Raw genomic sequence first — 20149 nt, forward strand, 5'->3', positions numbered from 1 at the left:
TTCTTGTTTTTAATCTTAAGGGCTTACTTTTAGTTTTTAGAGATATGTGTATACTCCTACTACTACTATGATGATCGATATACATTCGATTATATCACTGTTATCAATAGTGTTGATCACGGAGATAGAGAGAGAGAGAGAGAGTACTATCGATAGTACTATTAATATATATATATATATATATATATATATATATATATATATTGATATAGTTGTAGTTATAGTTTTTTTTAATTCTAGTACATATTTACATTATTATTTATTTGAAAAATATCAAAATAAAAATTCCATATTTAAATAGCGCGCGGAAACGCTATTTTGCCAATATGGAGCTGCAATGGGGTCGGTGACGTCACTTGCTTGTATTGTAATCTGTGGCACATATAATCCACATACAGTAGGCAAACGAGGTTAACAAGCAAGTGATGTCATTTCTGATGACCCGTCGAATCAGTAGTGTTTTGTGTCATGTGACAAACGTTTAAAAAATGCATATTTATTTATGGATTTTTGAATAAATTAATTATTATTTTCAACTTTCGTTGATTAACAACCATTTTTAAAATAATAATATATATTAATTACAATCATAATTGACACTTTATTTTTCGAATTGCCAAATAACCTATTGCTGAAAGCAACAATTTATTTGTATTCTTAATAAATATTAGTAAACATATAAGTCAATACTTAAAATACGTTATTTTCATATCAGGGATTTTTCTAATTTTAGATATAATACGTACAAACAGGTAAAATTCAAGTGTCTATTACATATTTAACTAGAAATAAATAAACTATATCATATAATTATTATAATTAATGCTTAAATCTGAAATAGCAACATTGAACATTGCGTCGAAATTTCGCGGGAATTTTAAGGTTTGACCATTGGTTTGACGTAAACTTTCAATACCTACAGAACAATTCAGATTTCAGAATTATGATTCAGAAATGACATTAGTATTTAGTTGACTTATAGTTAGATTTGTTTGTAATTTACGTTCCAAGTTTACTGATTTATCTTTTAATATGCTTTTGTTTATTAATATAGTTCAGATAAGCAAAATTATTACCAATTAGATACGTTGGTTGATAGAACACACAACAATACATAATGATGGAAGATGATAGTAATGATGGACCGTTCACGGTATGGCAAATGTTTAATGCACCCACTCTTGTTTTATTTAACAATTTGGAACACGCAGCAGATGGTCTTGATAGACTATTAACTTCTATATTAAAACTGTCAGGGTAAGGCAACATTTGGTTTATACTGTTCACATACGTTAACAATATATATATATATAAAATGTAGTATTATTTGTAAATAAATTAATTAATAAAAAATAAATTGACAGGGATTTTACAGAAGTTTTAGTACCTAGACCAGGTGTTTCAAAATGGCCAGATTCCTATTATCATGCTTTCAATACATGGCTTATTGGAAGACTATTTTATATCTGTTCAGTGGACGATCTTAAAAGGTAACAATAGAACTGATAGTTTAAAAATCTTAAAATATAAACATAAAAAATAGGATTATGAAATGATATTAAAAAAATTGTTTCTTGTAATTTTCAGAATTCATATAACAAGCAAGGAGGCACAAATAAAAATCCTTAACATTTTATGTACAAATGGAGCCTCATTTTATAAAAGTCTACATTCAGAATATTACACAATTTTGATAACACTTTTACAATACTATAGAGATTTTCCAAGTGGAAAAATCAAAGCTACCACATTAGAAAATTTTACACCTGAAAAAATAGTCATACCAAATGTTGATATACATTTGGATCCCATTTATGTTAAGGTAGACAATATTATGACATGTAAAACTTTAATTGATTTGGTGTTGCAACTCTTATCTGAAAGTATTCCACCTGGTTTGTTATATTGTACTAAACTAGACCTCGAAGAAGATGTCTTCGCTGAAGTCTTGACTGCAATTGAAGATTTTAGCATGGATTTAAAGTATATGAGTTTTAGTTTTTTTCTTAATTTAATCAAAAATATAAATACAAATACAATTTCAAAATTTCATGATTTATTTCCTTGCATTTATCAAAGATTGTTATCAAGCCTGGAAGCCCTTGTTCAATTGATAAGTGTTCTTCATGATAAATCTGAAATTGATACAAGTTTGCTAAATGATTTGAACAAAATTTTATTAGAATTAATAAAAAATATTGAAAACAACATTGAATCTGAGAGTAGTGTTATTGGGATTTGTTCTATAATCCTACGAAACAAAACAAGTATAATATTTAATCAAGAACTTAAACTGTATTGCTTGTCATTGAGTTGTAAGATCAAATTATCAGAGGAATTATTAATGATAACAGAGATCGACTCTTCACAAATACATGAACTATCAAACTGTTATTCTAAAAATATTGCCGAGTACATCAAATCAAACAGAAAAGTAGAAAGGAAAATAAATCTAAAAGAAAATTGGTACTACATTCAAGTAATATCTGTTATTAATGGAATAAAATCTTGTGAAGATATAAATATAGATATGTTTTTAGCTAATTATCATTTACAAAGATGCCATAAAGCTCTGGGTATACTAGAAATAGTTAGCATTGAAGATAAGATGTATATTTCTGAAAAAGGACAAACTTCCTATGAATTAATAAATAGACAAAATACTTTGAATATATGGCATACATTGTCCAAGTTAATAAAACATCGTCAAAGTATGATTGTCGGCAATGAAACTAGTTTAGAATTAATTATGAACATTGTATTAAGTACAATTAATTTAAATGAAAACATCACCAGAGAAGATGCTAATTTAATATTGGAGATTCTATGTTTGCAAACATCAGCCACATTTTCTGAACATAATTTACTATTTAGTGATACTATAAAGAATTTTATACTAAAGTATTTATTGATTGCTAAAATATATTTAAAAGCTGGTGTCACTGAAAAATGGAACAAAATAATAACATTTTTGTATAGTTCTGTGATAAAAAACCAAGATTTAGATGTCTCAAGAAATGTAAGTATTTATTATATTAGAATTGATTGTAATTGCCTTGCTGGTCTAATGGCTAAGCTTATATGCCAATAAAATATATTGATTTGGTTTTCCTTGCATAAAGCATTAGCAACCAAAGGCATGGAAAGTATTTAAAGCATTGGGTCCTGCCCTTGAACTCTTTGGACTTTCGTTCCTATTGGATTAAATTACGAGATTGAATGACTAAGAGTATATTTGTTTTTGCGGAAACTCTAATATAGCTAGTGCAGTTGAGTAGTCTCTTATTAGTTGAGCTGCAAAGGCCAAAATTGTTCAGGAGGACATCAGATTAACAAAAATATTGGCCTAAAATTATATTGAACTAAATTTATTTTTCAGGTTGTAGATTTGTATCCTTTTATGCAAATAAACAAAATGATTTCTGCAAGTAAAATAATTGGAGATAACTTGATGCCAGTTTTTATGATTAAGGATGTAGATCTGCAAATGGAGATCCTAAAAGTCATACCGGCCATGGCTTGCATGTCTTTAGGCTCTTACAGCATCATTATAGCTAATGCCAAAAATCCTACAGGCCAAGTAATATTCACAAACTCTGTAATAAGTATTTGTGTTAATTGTTTTAATTGCCATAACATTAATGAAAATGTTAGTAACTCCGAAGATTTTTGTTCTCAAATTAAAAAAGAGTTCAAGGTATTGCTTTCAGACAGTAATTTGATGACGCCTACAAAAATTTCAATATTTACTGGTCTCAAAAAATTATTTGGTAAATTTATAAATATGAAGATATGTAAAGAAATTAGTGATGACTTTTGGAAAATTGTTAGAAGATTATGCAACCACTATTATATTTTTGATTTTGAAGTTTCCACCAAAATTATTAATGAAACTTATTTGATGGAAGGTCTAAAGGTCTTTAAGCCTTTTATTGACAGTACACAGGTATGTATCATCATGGCAACTTATAATTAATTAAAACTAAATGCTTTTATATTTTTAAAATTATGTGGGACGTTCAGCTCTCTGAAAGGCTATTGATAAATAGATGGATAAATATCCGATATGCTTAACACAAGCTTAATTATTAACTAAAATAAATATATAGTTAATTATATACTTAGTCCTTTGGAAGTGCTTAACATTTTAGCATTGCCATAATCACAAATAAATTAAAAATAAAACTTAAATACTTACCACTTATTGTAAATGCTATTAAAACAAGTCAATTTAATAGATAATTCTTGGTTATGGTTTCAGAATCATAAATATCCTGAATGGATTCCGAACATTGATATTCTAATTAGTTTGTTTATAAAATTATTAGTAAGTTCTACATGCACAAGTTTGGAAAACAATGATTATACTATGCAAGCAACTACGCTGGATTGTATTAAAGAATTGGGATTATGTCATAATGATAAATTAATTTTTCCCATCACGAAACTGCTAATTTACTACATAATGCATCCACTGTGTTCACTGTCTCCGAAAGCAATTGTCGATTTAAGGGATATCTGTGAATTTCACAATCAAACTCCGAATCAAGTGTACCACAGGTTCAAGAAGGATTACTGTAAACTATTTGTTGAATGCAGTTTATACAATGGAAAAGATTTCGCCGTATATCTTTTAAAAGTCGTACGAGCGTTTGGATTTATAGGATACCGGGATTTCATATCGAAAGATATTCACCATTTTTTACCGTATCTCATACCTTATGCTGCGGTTGTGAAGGAAGTTCCGTCTATGATAGAAGAAATCGCAACACTTGTCCAATGTTCCGTATCAGACTTCTTAATCGAAAGGTTCCCACATATATATGTTCATGTTTATTTAACGGAATCTAACGAAGCAGCCAAAAAGTGTTACGATGTAATCGAAAAGCTTACCAAAACTTCAACTCTAAATCTTATCAAAAGACACTTCAGAGTAATATTGACGGAATTCCTGTTGCAGTATTGCGTGAACCCAGAGAAAGTTTTGGATGCGTGTAGATATCTAGCATGTCACGACCCGGATGTGTCAACTCCTCAGTATAGCATGAGTATGAGTACTACACAAATAGCAGAGTTCCTTAATCCCAAATTTTTGGGTGTTTTAGCGTATTTCGATCACAAGCTGGTTAACAGCAAAGTGGCTTTGTCTGTTAAACGTAAAGCATTGAAGAGCTTTCCGGATATAATGCAGCTAATGGGGACGCAGTATCTCACACCTCTGAGATTTAAAGTCCTTGCAACTTTGAGATCGGCGTTACCGCTAGCGAAGGAATTTCCGAAAATTCTTGCCGAAGCATGGGGGTCATTCGTTCACAATATTGACAGTATATCATTGGGTCCTCTACTGTCGAACTTAGCCGTCTCATTACTGCAACAGTTTGAATACGCCCCACACGAAATTAATAAAATCTTCCAGTATATTATACTGAAAAATGAAAATCTTCTGAGCGCCCATATATCGGACTTATTTTTCGTAGAAGATTCGAAAATTTCGGAGAGAGTTAAGATAGTTATAAAAAAACACGTTAAACGGACACAGCCGGATGGTTTTCAAGATAGGATTAAGTGGTACTTGCAACATTTGAATCATGACATTTCAAATATAAAGGCCTCTGCTTTTTCGCACTTGAACAAATTGTTGAAGAATAACAGATCCGAAATACACAGAGCTATCTTCGGGGGAAAGAATATAGAGCCCATCATGGTAGAACTCATAGATTCTTTACTGGTCGGTGAGTTATAATTTATTATTTTGTATTAATTATGTTTAACTAGAGGAGTCCTTGCAAATAGTTAGTATAAGGTAAGTTGTTATGATTTTTCTGTCAAGAAATATTTAGTACTCGGCTCGGAGTAAGAAGTTGGCAGTATTATACTCTCGTTGCCCTGGAAGCACGTAAAATCGGTGCATTTATTTCATCTCTCTCTCAATCAATCAAAATGACGATATTGACATAGACAGGCCTCTCCCAAAGTGGGCCAAAGCTGCCGTTTCTCTGTCTTCCGTATCCAGTTGGGTCCTGCCACCCACTTCAGGTGGGTGGATAACCAGGTGGTTATCCGTCCACTGGGGGCCGTCCTACGCTGCGATAATCGATCCGTGGTCTCTTCTCTAAGACTCGTCTGCTCCAACGATAATCGGACCTTGGACATTCGTGACCAGGTCACTGCTAGTCATGCAAGCTATGTCGTTTACGCTGTTTCTTATTTAGATAACCTAATTTCTGATGTTATCCTTCAAAGATACTTCGAGCATAGCCCGCTCCATAGCACGCTGATAGGTGATAGGCGACCCTCAGATAGGAGGAGTCGTCTTCCCCCCGCCTGCAGTACGGTATCCGTAGGCTGCAAGGAGGCGAGCGCGGCGGTGTCGCTGGCGAGCGGCGCGTGCCTGGGCCAGCTGGGCGCGGTGGAGGCGGGCCACCTGCCGCGCCAGTACGTGCAGCCCGACCGCTCGCCCTTCGCCTTCTCCATCAGCGACGACTGCTTCGCCGCCACCGCGCTCGTGGAGCTCACCAGGGCCTTCCAGTACGAGAAGGATACCATGGTGAGTCGTGGTTGTAGTAGTGCTTACTTTCCTTTTTTGATAGTGAGTCTATTTGTTGTAACACAATAGATTGATAACATCAAATAAAAAAAAAAACTGTTGATAAGACATTATTGTCAGCGCGAACGTCACTCATACAAATGTAGGCGAATAATTTAACGTGGAGTGGTGCGCCATTGTGATTGAACTGAATTTATGAGTAACTTGAAATTCTAATACCGAATCATATGAAAGACATTTCTTATAATTGTTTAAAGATCTTACATAATTACAGAACATGGACTGCTACGCTCTAACTATTCAAGAGATATTAAAAATTTATGACATATCACCGACTGGTACGAAAAAGGAAGTTTGGGATAGTTTTCCGGAAAATATGCATCAAGTCATGTATCCGTTACTTAGTTCGAGGTATGTGAGAATTGCTTAGATCTCCTTTATACATATGAGTAAAAAATTAATTATTTTAAACATATTCACAGGTACACTCTCGCATATCCGTCTCAACCGAAGAAAATACATCCTTTATTTGGTTCTGTTCACGGTACCGTGTTTCTGGAATGGGCTCACAAGTAAGTTATTTATATTCGAATTTCAGTAATGATTGTATAGTCGTAGTAGTAGAAAATATAGAAACAAAGGTTATCTCTCAAAAAGGCAATGAATTAATTGAATTTTTAAAGTAATCGAAGTCATCACTGCATTTGATTTCGAAAAACGGAAATACTTAATAATATTACTTAGAACAATTTGGATATCTTATATGTAAAAAATGGATTTCTGTTTATCTGTTTGTGACTACTGGACTTCGACACCGTTGATTGTTTGTATATGATTTTATTTATATAATTACAGTCAGTAAAATTATTATACATTATTATACAAAAATAAGGCTAGACTTTAATATTTTGCCATGCAGACAGTTTATACTCTTCAGATAGTTATAATTGTAATGCTGCATCAATATCTATAACGTTCAAAGATCGACATGACATTTGGAAATGTCTGCAGGTTTTGGGTAGTGTTATATGAACATGTTCTTAGCAAGGTATTGATCTATTTAAATATTTCAGCTGGACAGGACAATTAATACCTTCAATAGAGTCAGAAAGTATTCGTGAACTTCTGCGTACGGTTCATCCAAGTATGCGTCGCGACGTTCGGACACTATTCCTATTCATGCCTTATGTACTGCTCCACGCTATTATGTCCAATAAGAACGTAAACCTCATACAGGAAGAAATAATGGCTGTTATAGGTATTTACAACTTTCTTTGTTTTATTTTTTTTTAATTATATTTTGTTTTTTGTAAATAAATTGTAAATAGTTAATCTTTTATTTAGGCGTAGAAAATAATGAAAACGACATTCCCGTAACAGTGGAGAGATCTAAGTATAAAATGTTGCGGCATATAAGGATGACACCGAATATTAATTCAGTTCAAGCTGAAGGCAATCAGGTATTATATATTTTTAAATTCCTCTATAGCAAAAGTAGCATTCGAGATGGTCCAGCCTAATGGTCCAGTGTGGTTTTGAATCGAAGATTTCAGGGTCTAAATCCGGTTATTCATTTAATGACTCGTATTTTCATAATCATTCACAATGTTCTCGCTGTTAGAGGGAAACTTCTGGAGTGAACTGTGTCAGAGGAAACTGCTACGTGTTATCAGATCTTCTAATGCGGTGTGATGGAATGATTTTCATATCTCTCCTTAAGAGAAATTCGCCTAATGTGGGGTTTTGTTAGCCTTTTTTGCTGAATGTTTTTATGTGTTTTTAGAATAAGTGTAGCAAAACAATATACACGTTACTGGACTTCCTGAATCGATGGCTCCTGGAATGGACTAACGTGAAGCAAAGACCTTTGGAGAACGAAAATTACAAGTAAGACATAATAATAATTTCAAATAGACACACAATTTATTTAATAGTTTCGCAATTTTTTTACAATTAGTAAATATTTGAGCGAATCAATCAATAGGCATCATTAAATTTTTTACGATCTCCAAAATCTATCTCCAATAATAAGGTCAATAAAGAAGTTTGTGGAGAGTTTCGACAAACTAATGATAGCTCGCGGTAATTACGCGTGCGGCGAACTCGAGCGCGCCTTGCAGTACCTGGAGCTGTACATGGACGGCGACAACGGACACGTGCAGGAACAGCTGCCGCTGCTGGCTGAGATATACGCTTTGTTGGATGAACCCGACTCTGTTGCCGGTGGGATTCGTTTTATCATACTTTAAACTATTACTGTTGCCAATCAAGTTTGTTTATTACATTTTGTAAATGAATCGACTTGATTTATCGTCACGTCCAACTAATTTCCGGCCGCAGCCGGTGTTAGGGTACGCTATTTCCTTGTCTGTAACCTTGACAACGTGTATGTCTATGCAAAGTTTCGTGATGGTCGGTTGAGTATTTAAAATTGGAACTCCTAACATACAAACTCACTTTTGTACTGATAAAATTAAATATAAGTTAGAACATAAAATTACTATGTCTAAAATCATCCTATAACTTTATACATAAATGAAAAATAGAGGGCGCTTTCAAAATAAATTTCAAATAATAATGAGGAAGTCGCTCTTGAAATCGGTTTAATAGAATAATGCATTTCAGGAATCCTATCCATCAAGCGGTCGGAGCCGTCCCTGAAGGAGTTCATCCTGACGCAGGTGGTGACGGGCCGCCTGCAGGACGCCGCGCTGTGCTACGAGCGCCTGGCGCGCGACGGCCGCCTGGACCGCCACAGCCTGCAGGTCCGGCCGCGGCCATTGCTCCATCTCTACTAGTAGTATATATGCCGAAGTGACTCTGTCTTTCGGTCTGTCTGCCTGCTCGCTTGTTGATTTGATGAAATTTGGTACGAAGCAAGCTCAAACCTCGAAGGAGGACGTTGACTTTTTTATGCCTAACGGCTAACCTAACCCCTTAAACGCAAGCGAAGCCGCGGGCTACGACTAGATTATTATAAAGAAAGATAAATTGTCAACTCAAAATTGTACAGAGAATAAAACAAAATTAATTTAAATGTTCAGTTAAGTACGTATGTCTCTTGCATACTCATGCAATAGTAACAAGGTATTCGTAGAGATTACTCCACCACGCTGCTCTAATGCAGGTCCCCTCGCGATATTTTCCTTCACCGCTGAGCACGGGATGAATTATATATAAAAATTAGGCATAGTAGTATAAATTCAGTAGAGCTTGGCCAAGGTATGAAATCAGAATCTAGGATTCAGATTTACGTCTTGTAACCACTGGGCCATCACGGCTTACAAGTTTTAAGTTTCCTGTAAAAAATGAGGTACATAAAATTCGATGTCTGAACTCGCGGTTATATATTTGGTTTTTAGGGAATGATTGAATTCTACTTGGACCTCGATCAGCCGTTCACAGCATATCGTCTGCTCAGCGAACACGACTCAGATAACATGATGGAATTATCAGCGGAGCCGTTGTGGAGATTAGGAAGGTTCGAACAATTGGAAGAACTGGTGAAGAAGCCGGTGGTATGTTCAAAATATTTCAACTTCTAGTTTATCATTCGCATGTCTTTGTCACATTTACTTAAATGGAATGCCGTTCCTGGTGGGTTCTTGCCGTAAGGCTGGTTGAGGCGCTTAGTTCAGACGGTATTGGCGGAAGCACTTAGAGTAATTTTCCTAAGTTAGCTTTTGCGACAGCTCTTAAACAATATTTATTAAATCCTTACAATAGCTGTTGCTGAAAATAATTAATCAAGTATTTCATACTAATACTTTTCGGTTACCAGAATGATTCTATTGATATGTAAAACAAAAAGTGACCGATGGTTACTTATTTAGATAGTTCAGAATTAGATGTTTGAAATAATAATTATCGATGGGACAAATATTGTACCTAATTTGGAATTATTTTATAAATGGAATATACTGTTACTGAAATAAAATAGCGCTTTGTGCAAGTACGTCTGGGTACGTACCACCCACTCATCTGATATTCCACCGCCAAGCAGCAATACGTAGTATTATTGTGTTCCTGTTGGTAGAGTGAGTTAGCCAGTGTAACTACAGGCACGAGGGACATAACATTTTTGTTTCCAAGGTTGGTGGCGCATTGGCGATGTAAGGATTTATTAATATTACTTAAAGCGCCAATGTCTCTGGGCTTTGGTTGCCTACATATATCATAAAAAATATATATGTGTTTTAAATAATTGTAGCCGCCTTCACGTGAAAATTGGGGACTCTTAATGGGCCGAATTCTACTCGCTTACCGCAAGGAGGACCATGACATGTTTACAACGTCCTGCGACAATGCAATGAAGAGATTGCTTCAAGAAATGGACGGGAAAAGTCGAGAGGAAAGTGCGCTCAGAAGTGGCTATCAGAGCGTTCTCGGATTGCATATTATTACGGAGGCGGGACACGCCGAGGAGGTTCTGAAAAGGTTGGAATTAAGTAATTGGGGCTAATGTAATGGGGATTTAACTTGAATATATAGTAAAGAGTATATATGCAAACTGCTCAAAAGAACGTCTAAAGTAATTTTAATTAATGTGGGACTGTGGGATGTGGTTCTGCAACATTTTGATAGTTTTAGCTTTCCTTATTTAGAATTGGGTATTTGACTGAAAATTATAATTACTTATGTTGGCCGTAGCCAAGTTAGTATACGGTAACAGTATGCGAAATAAAGAAGGCTGTAATTTAAAAACAAATTATTTGATATTTTTTTATGATGAAATAAATGATTAAACGTTTTTATCCATTTAAATATTGATAGTATAAACCACGCCAGGTAAAAGAAAAATCTATATTTCGCTACTTTATTTAAATATTAATTAATTAATATTTAAATAAAGTAGCGAAATATAGTTTTTTTTTTTTATATATAGAAAATGAAAGTATACAAAAAAACACGTTCATAAAGCGTATACCAACCAGGCGAAATTTATATAATATGTTTATATACTAATTTTTTTTTTTTTCAGTTAGATTTTATAAAAAGTCCTTTTTAATTATTATATCTAGATATATATATTTTAGTATAGATCTAAAAAATCGAAGGACTATTTTTCTAGATTAAAAAATATCGACGACGGAAGCGGACAAGGTATCGAAGTGATTAATGATCTGCTCGGCGAGTGGCGACAGAGACTGTCCGTCGTTCAATCGGACTTCAGAACTATTGAGCCTCTTCTTAGACTCAGGAGGATACTGTTGCACCAAACACAGGTAACATTGACAATACACATATTGTGTGTAACAGTAATGTTGATTTCTTTATTTAGATGTACTTTGAAATAAAATTTAGGACAAGAATTGCGTACCCGTCGATGTAAAGTTATAAAATTACCGCAACAAAGTTGCATTAAAATCTATTTAGTGTTTATTTCATGACAGAGTGCATAACACGAATAAGAGATGGTGACTGGCTGATTGACCAATATTATCTTAAAAAAAAACCTTGGCAACTAGAGGTTTCACAAAAATATAAAAATACACATGGGTCTCGAGACGCCCGACATAAGTGATGACTTAAAAAAAAGGAAATAATTTGTCTGAAACACGGCTAGCGCTGTGGGTTAGAGTGAGAGAGGAGGAGCCTGCCAACCGCTGCCGTATGCGTGAGAGAAAGGGAAGCCAGACAGAATGGCGCCGTAACGCGTTACGTAGCGAAGCGGTTTACCCTCCCATAACAAGTTATCACTTCAAAGATTACAACTTAATTTGTGTATTATAGCATCACAATACACATGAGGTTGAATTTCTCAATCGTCTACCTGATAATTTACATCTTATCATAACTTCACAGTATTGCTTTAACATTAATATTTTTCTAACTAAATTTTATTGTAGGAATTACTTGAACCAACTCACCCATTGACGGCGAGTAGGCTGAAGACCTGTATCGGTGACCTGTGGTTGCAGAGCGCGAAGCATGCCAGAAAAGCAGGCGTATTCCAGCAGGTACTTTTTTAAACTGTTTATTTCTCATAATTTTCAAAAAATTTTACTACTTTTTGGTTAGAATTACAATTCGTGCTTATGTCATTTATTAAAGAAAGTATATTACGATTATTTTAGGGATTAGATTAATAAAGAGCATAGAGTGAATTATATAATTTTGTAGAGTCAAAATTATTGTGATAAACATACATACAATACATACATCCTAGCACACATAAATTCGTAGACAATCCGCTCCTTCGCTCGAGAACTGTAATTTTCAATATTCTTTGACAATGTTCCATCATATTGTCATAAAGCGAGAGTAATAAATATTGTCACAATTGTTTATATGGAGTAAATCATTTCAGTCGTACATGTATATTTTAAATGCTGAGGAATACAAACCGGAAGAACTATTCATCGAAAAAGCTAAAATATACTGGGCTCGTGGTCAGCAGGAACACGTGATGACCACACTCCGGCGTGGTATCGAAGAGGCCTTCCCGGATTTAGAAAACCTTACGCAGGAACAGAGGTACATGAGTGTCACACTCTTGTGTTATATACTAGTAATTTATTGTTACACTTAAAGTAATGGTAGATTTTGTGCTAATACTTTCGTGTAATAGTTTTGTATGTTTAGTGGCCGCATTCGGAATTTCCTAGATAAGTGATCATATCGATTTAGATCACAGTGGCCATTCTAAGCGTATACTAGTCAACGCCTATCATCTAATAGAACGACAATCCAACACGACAGTGAGTTCGAAATATGACCAATGGCTCTTTCCGTGACAGGGAAGTGTAAACTGTCGCAATTTCTTCAGCCCGAGCTGCTACTGAGATTTATTCGACTACTCAGTTCTCTTGTTGACATTTGTGGTTGAGATTCTCTTATAAAAATGTATATTTTTTAGGAAAATATGCGCCAAAGCGAAGCTCTTGATCGCCAAATACAATGATGAAACGACGAATGTTGACGTGGATGTCAATATTGGGTACTACAAGGAGTCCGTTGAGGTCTTCAAACAGTGGGAGAAAAGTTTGGTACGTTATTTGATACACTAATTGTATTTTATATAGTTCGTAATAAAAATCTATCCTAAGCACTGGAAATGTCGAAGGTGCTATAAGTATTGATTCGAAAATTTTAGAAATAGATTATGAATACGCAAGTATAACCATTATAAGTGTTTTTTTATTTACCTAAATGTGAATGTACGTGTGTGCCCCAGGTGTGCCTCGGCTCGTACTACGAGAAGGCGAGCAGCACGGAGAGCGCCGGCAACGCCAGCGCGCTGTGGGCGCGCCGCCTGTACGCGCTCAACAGCTACGGGAAGGCGCTGCAGTACGGACACAAGTACCTCTACCAGAGCATGCCGAGGATGCTGTCTATATGGTATGTGGCCTAGTTGCCCAGTTAATTATTATCATAAACATGCAATATAATCTCCATTTTACGTATTATTAAATAATCGTTATGGGTTTTTTGTATACGTCAATTTTGTCGCTAGTCCAAATTTTGCTACAGTTTTTTCAGAAACGTCAATGATAAGATTTAAATGAAATTTTCTATTCAGCTTGAATCCATTTTTCCAAATTTGTCCTATTAATATAATTTGTGTATTCTATTAAATATATATATATATCGTACATTTTTAATAATATTCTTATACTTGTACTTCTCTGATATACTATATAATTAAAACGGTGGAAAAGAGTGACTACTGCGTTACTTGCAGGTTCTTCTCGGTAAAATGTACTTTCCGAACCGTGGCTTTACATTTAATTCAACTCTGTAACATAACGATTCAAAGGTGCTTTTATGAGCCTACTTGAATAAAGAATATTTTAATTTTGATTTTAATTTTTAACAATATTATTTAAATAAATTCAATTTTTTGTATTCGTATTTAACGTATACAAAAAATTAAATAATTAATAATATTAAGTAAATATAAGTTCAACTAATTTATTTTCTTTGTTTTTTTATAGGTTGGACGTCGAAGTGACTGCTGCGGATACGAGTATTCACTCAATACTAGCGCAAATGACAGAAATCATAAAGACTTATTCCGAGAGGCTCCCGACGTATCTATTTTTGACGGCCTTTTCGCAGATCATATCGAGAATCTGTCACCCCGTCAAAGAGGTAAATTTGAATTCTAGCCATAGAATATATATAGTTATTTCATTTTTTGTTATCATTAATGGATGTAAGTACATAGTGGTGAAATATATTTATTTTTAAATTAAATGATATATATAATATAGTATATATATTCGGTAAGAGGAACAGTTTTCCTAATCTAGTAAAGCACCATTTAGTTTTTACGTGTTAAATGAGCGTATTGTCTAGTAATTTTTTTGTTTTACCTTAAACATTTAGTAGCAATTTTGGTAAAGGTGATTTTTTGATTTTGACGTGTTCTTTTGGAATTACCCGAAACCCTCAAGTTAATCATTCTCGATCACGCATAATGCCCCCGGGCCGCAGGTGTACCAGCAGCTGAAGGCGATCATCGTGAAGCTGGTGGTGGCGTACCCGCAGCAGTCGCTGTGGATGAGCCTGAGCGTGCTGCAGTCGGGCTACGCGGTGCGCGCGCGGCGCTGCGCCGACGTGTTCGCGGCGCCCGCGCTGCGCGAGCCGCCCGCGCGCCGCCTGCTGCGCGACTTCACCGCGCTGGCCGAGCGCCTCATCGAGCTGTGCAACAACCCGCTGCCCGCCGCCGGCTCGGTGCGTGCCCCGCTGACCCCTCTGCCCCCTCTGCCCCCCTGACCCGCGACTGTCATTGCACGATTAGGCTGCTTGATTTTTATCGCAAATTCTCAGTAGCAGTCTGAAGTCTGAAAGTTGGAACTGTGTACACTCCCGTGCCTCGGAAAGCACGTAAAGCCGTCGATTCAGGTTGCGTCGGATTTGCAGTGCTCCTGTGTTTGCACATACACTCTTATTTATCATACATATTACAAATCAATTAACCTATATTCTATTCATAGTCGACCACGGTGTCAGCTCTCGTCAGAGGTCTGCCGCGGCTCCTTTCATCCGAAAACTTCAGTCATATCATGATGCCGTTCCAAGAGTTCTGCAAAATAGTACTACCATCAAAAGCAGCTAGACAAGAACGGATCGACTTCAACATACCGACGGAACCGACGGTTTACATCGCCGGTATTGAAGAACGTGTAACTATTCTGCCGTCGTTGCAGAAACCGAGAAAAGTTACTTTACGAGGTAAGTACCATCTATACCTATATAAAGACGTAAAGTTTATTAGTTTGACGTAGGGAGTAATCTCCGAAGTTTTAATTTGATTCTTTCAATAATGTTTAGATCTAGTTTATTGTACAGTTTGAAAATACCTAAAAAAAGTTCCGTGATTTATATATTGATAAAATATATAGTTAAAATTAATATAATATTTAGTTATAATTTTGTAGGTGCACAAACTTATGCACTAAATGAATGTCAACATTTTCAAGGATTAATGTAAGATATAAGACTGATTTTATGTCAAAGTTGTTAAAATATTGAATTATTTTAACGTAACATTGATTTGTTGACCTATAATTAATTTTTTTGGCAACAGTTAAATGATATTTATTAATTTCAGGTTCCGATGGCAAAGCTTATATAATTATGCTGAAACCTCGAGATGATCTCCGCAAAGATTTCCGTCTGATGGAGTTCAACGGAGTTGTTAATAGATTTCTTCAAGATGCACCAGAGACCCGTAAAAGACGGCTCTACATAAGGACATACAGTGTTTTGCCCTTAAACGAGGAATGCGGTCTTATCGAATGGGTTCCAAATTTACTTGGCTTAAGACCTGTTCTCATGCATATTTATAAACAAAAAGGTATTTTTTTAATATAACAACTATTTATTATTTTAAGGTACTACCTTTCGCGAGTACATACTTTCATTTTTACGTTTGACATTCTTCTGACATACATACTGCGCGGTCCTGATTTGTACAGAAACTATTATTGACTTTAATTTGTATGTTATTAAGTAATGTAAGTAAATATTGTTTATTATTAGAAAATTACACTTCGGTACTGATACCTTATATTGAGAGTGGATACATAGAAAAAAAAAAGTAATATGTCCAATAGGAAATGAATAAAAAATGCTATGTTTATAGCAGTACAATGTTCTGAAAACGTATAAACACTCTTGATATATAAAATCTCAAAATTGATGTTCAATGGCTCTTGTTTAATACGGGAATCTAAATTTTCCCAATAATATATGCAGGTATCCATACAAATAATCGTGAGCTGAAAGAAATGATGTGCTCTAATAAAGACCCCGTCGAGAAAAAACGTCGTATTTATGAAGAACAATTACTGCCGCGACATCCGCCTGTATTCCAGGAGTGGTTCAGAAGAGTATTTTCTGACCCATATGGATGGTAAGTGTTTTTTTCTATTAAAATATTCTATCAATAGTATTCTATATTTGTTTATTATACAATCATGGAGTCATATTTTATTATTGTATTTAGTTAATACTAAAATTTAAAAAAAAATTAGTATATGTAACCGCAAGTGTAGTTGAGTTCAAGTATAATTTTAATGAAAGTTAAATGAATATTTAATATAATAATGATAGACATTTTAAATCTTATATGATTTTCTCCCGCAGGTATCAAGCTAGATCAGCTTATATACGTACGACAGCTGTGATGTCCATGGTTGGCTATATTTTAGGTAAGTTTACAAAAACTTATATAATACTTTAACCTTAAATAATCACGATATTTTTAAGTCTGATCTCCTTTTAATTTGACTTGATGAGCTTTTGATGTTTAACTAGTCATTTTTCTAATCTAATGAAATCTAGTCTTTCGGAAAATTAAAATTTTATTTCCCTTTTGCCTGGCTGGCCCGCATTCTTCAAACCGGAACACTCTTATACTATTGCTGGTATTGCTGGTCCGCGCTTGAATATGTGTTGAAAGGCTGGTGGGTACCTAGATAGCATAAGACAAAGCCCTACCACAAAGTAATAATACTACTCATATGAATAAAATTTATTTTTATTTTCTTAGGCCTAGGAGACCGACATGGTGAGAATATATCCTTCGACTCAACGAACGGCGACACAGTCCACGTTGACTTTAATTGTTTATTCAACAAGGGGGAATCGTTCGAATGGCCAGAGAGAGTACCGTTCAGATTGACACATAACATGGAAGCCGCTATGGGGCCTCTAAAACATGAGGGCATGTTTAGGTGAGTTGGCTTATTTTTGCTCAGGTGAAAACAATTAATTGAGATGAAAACAATATTTTCCAGAATATTGTTAATAATTTCTTTTACCAACTTTATAATTTCATTTGAATGGGAGACATTGAATAAAAACCGTTCGAGAAAATGGACTTACTCGAGAGTTTCGAATCACTCTATTAAAGAAAATACCCTCAAAATGAGTAACTGCTGGGCATAGGCCTCCTCTCCGCTCGAGAAGAATATTTGGCGGATTGCAATTTTTCCTACCAACAGTTTCCTTTATCATCGAAAATCAGACAAATTATAAACATAACGCGAGCACTGGGCCATTTCGGTACGTATGAATGTTCCAGGAAAAGCTGCGAGGCGGTGATGGTGGCGCTGCGCGCGCAGACGGCGGCGCTCATGTCGGTGATCGGGCCCTTCGTGTACGACCCGCTCGTGTCGTGGGGCCGCTCGCGCGCGCTGGAGCACGGCGAGCGCACCAACGAGCAGGCGCTGCAGCACCTGCAGCACATTCGGCAGAGGCTCAACGGCATGGTGGGTTTTTGTTTGGTCATAGTTAGTGGCGGGCAAATGGGCATTACCAAAAATATATTATACAAAAATACATATAACTACTGATCCCTGAAAACCAACGATTGTAATATATTTTTCAAAGAATTAGTCTTTAAATTTTTCTAATAGAAAAATCAAGGATACGACATCATTGGTCGTAGATATGCGCACACGCACCCTATGTACACATATAAAATATATATATACAAAGGGTTCGTTTACGCTGTGACTATTCTGTCTCTTATGTGGTCGTGACGAAAGGGCGGTTTTTTCTTATTGTGTCATAAATTTCCGTTTATCCCAGTCTGATTAACATTGTCGATAAGATTTCATCGCTAATAAGACTAGACTACCAGTCCTCCGAATTATTCGTAAATGATATTAGATTGCCAAATCGCAAGCGAAACTTTTTTTTTTTTGTCAGACTGAAACGTGATGTGTTAGTTTACAGCCATATTTTAAACAAAAAATTAAGACAACATTTAAGACATTAATTTTAGTATCGTTTCTTTGAACGTAACTATATTAATTTTCAGGTAAAAACGAAAAACAAACAGTTGTCGTTATCTCTGTCGCCTGAAGGCCAAGTCGAACATTTAATCATTGAAGCAACGAGCGTACACAATTTATGCCAGATGTATATTGGTTGGGGACCATTCCTTTGAAAACATTTTACATTTATTACTCAAGTTTACAACAATGATTACGGGTTATTTTTTAAGAATTCAACAATAAATATTTTTCAGTAAATTTGTGTTTTATTGATGTTTAACATCTTTAGCTTTCCGGCAATCTATGTCAGGGACGGAAACTTGTAACGAAAAACTGGACAAGTGCGCGTGCTATTTAATTTGACCAATGAGCGCGCGCGGTGCTAGCGTTGGTCATCAGATGGCATAAACCCATTTTCAGAGAGGATATAATGTTAGTTATGACTCAGGTAATCAAATGTCATTATAGGCGACTAATGTAAGGCTCGTTTTTTTTTAAAATTATTTCATTGAAAACCATCATAACTTTATTTAGGCAAAAAGTAAATATTACTGTTAATTTTTATATAAATAAATACATTAATTGTCAAAACATGAGTTATGTGTGTAAGAAATTAAGTTATTAACAAGATTATATTATGTAAAAATCAGTTTACTTCGCGTATGTTATTATAATAATTATGAAATTGCTTTGAAAATTCTTTATCATTATGTTTATTTGCAAAGATAAACAACATTTATTTGGAAATGGAAGATATTTTTAGTACAAGAACAATACGAGTATATACTTAAGTTTCCGATCACACAGACCGGAAATCTGTCATTAGAGAACATTTTTTCACATAGACCTGCCGTATACGCTCAGTTTGAACTTTCTCGGTTAATGAAGTCTACTCTTAGTATTAGATTAGTGCGTCCTACGTGTAATGATTTACATCGACTGATCTACAAATTCATGGTTGCTCAGCGAGCAAGGGAACGCGCGATGCTTGGGGATGGTTCGAGGACATTGGCCAGATAATTCAAAGTCAAACAAAAAAATGCTTCGGCAAACGTAATGTAGGATGACCTGTAGCGAGGTGGACTGACGATGTAAAAAAGGTGGCACGTACGCGATGGATGCGTGCTGCCCAAGGGATAGGAAGGTTGGCGTTGGCTTTCGTCAAGCAGTGGACTGCAAAAAAAAAGAATGGACGCGCATAGATCTGAGTGATTCAAAATCAAAATCTACTTTATTCAAGTATAATTTTGCAAGCACTTTTGAATCGTCATTTTACAAAACTATATTAAGTGAAGCTATTACCGGTAGATTCTTCTAAGAACCGACAGTAAACTCAGCAGTTACTGTTTTCCAACATTTAAAACACAAA

The 20149-nt window shown here is 35.1% G+C and overlaps 1 protein-coding gene across 1 annotated transcript; it reads left to right on the forward strand.

Annotated features, from left to right (window-relative positions):
• The first annotated feature begins 1005 nt into the window (after positions 1-1005).
• On the forward strand, positions 1006-19038 carry LOC125065736 (serine/threonine-protein kinase ATR-like). The gene is made up of 29 exons (XM_047673525.1): positions 1006-1257; positions 1365-1490; positions 1588-3019; positions 3380-3946; positions 4262-5732; positions 6345-6547; positions 6822-6958; positions 7030-7119; positions 7621-7805; positions 7892-8007; positions 8331-8434; positions 8580-8770; positions 9173-9312; positions 9910-10065; positions 10758-10984; positions 11619-11772; positions 12397-12507; positions 12858-13024; positions 13407-13536; positions 13725-13888; positions 14485-14641; positions 14987-15226; positions 15490-15727; positions 16107-16352; positions 16754-16910; positions 17144-17208; positions 17550-17733; positions 18084-18270; positions 18825-19038. Exons 1-29 carry the CDS (start codon positions 1118-1120, stop codon positions 18951-18953), a joined length of 7614 nt encoding a protein of 2537 aa, XP_047529481.1. The 5' UTR covers positions 1006-1117; the 3' UTR covers positions 18954-19038.
• The last annotated feature ends 1111 nt before the right edge of the window (positions 19039-20149 follow it).

Source organism: Vanessa atalanta, chromosome 8 (assembly GCF_905147765.1).
Source record: "Vanessa atalanta chromosome 8, ilVanAtal1.2, whole genome shotgun sequence".
Classification (NCBI taxonomy): domain Eukaryota; kingdom Metazoa; phylum Arthropoda; class Insecta; order Lepidoptera; family Nymphalidae; genus Vanessa; species Vanessa atalanta.

What these genes read in the sequence shown, in the direction of transcription:
- LOC125065736 (XM_047673525.1), top strand. Translation starts at nt 1,118, where the DNA reads ATGATGGAAGATGATAGTAATGATGGACCGTTCACGGTATGGCAAATG. An exon ending in TGGACCGCCACAGCCTGCAG is followed by an intron (nt 9,313 to 9,909) that starts GTCCGGCCGCGG and finishes TTTGGTTTTTAG; the next exon opens with GGAATGATTGAATTCTACTT. An exon ending in AAGCAGGCGTATTCCAGCAG is followed by an intron (nt 12,508 to 12,857) that starts GTACTTTTTTAA and finishes AAATCATTTCAG; the next exon opens with TCGTACATGTATATTTTAAA.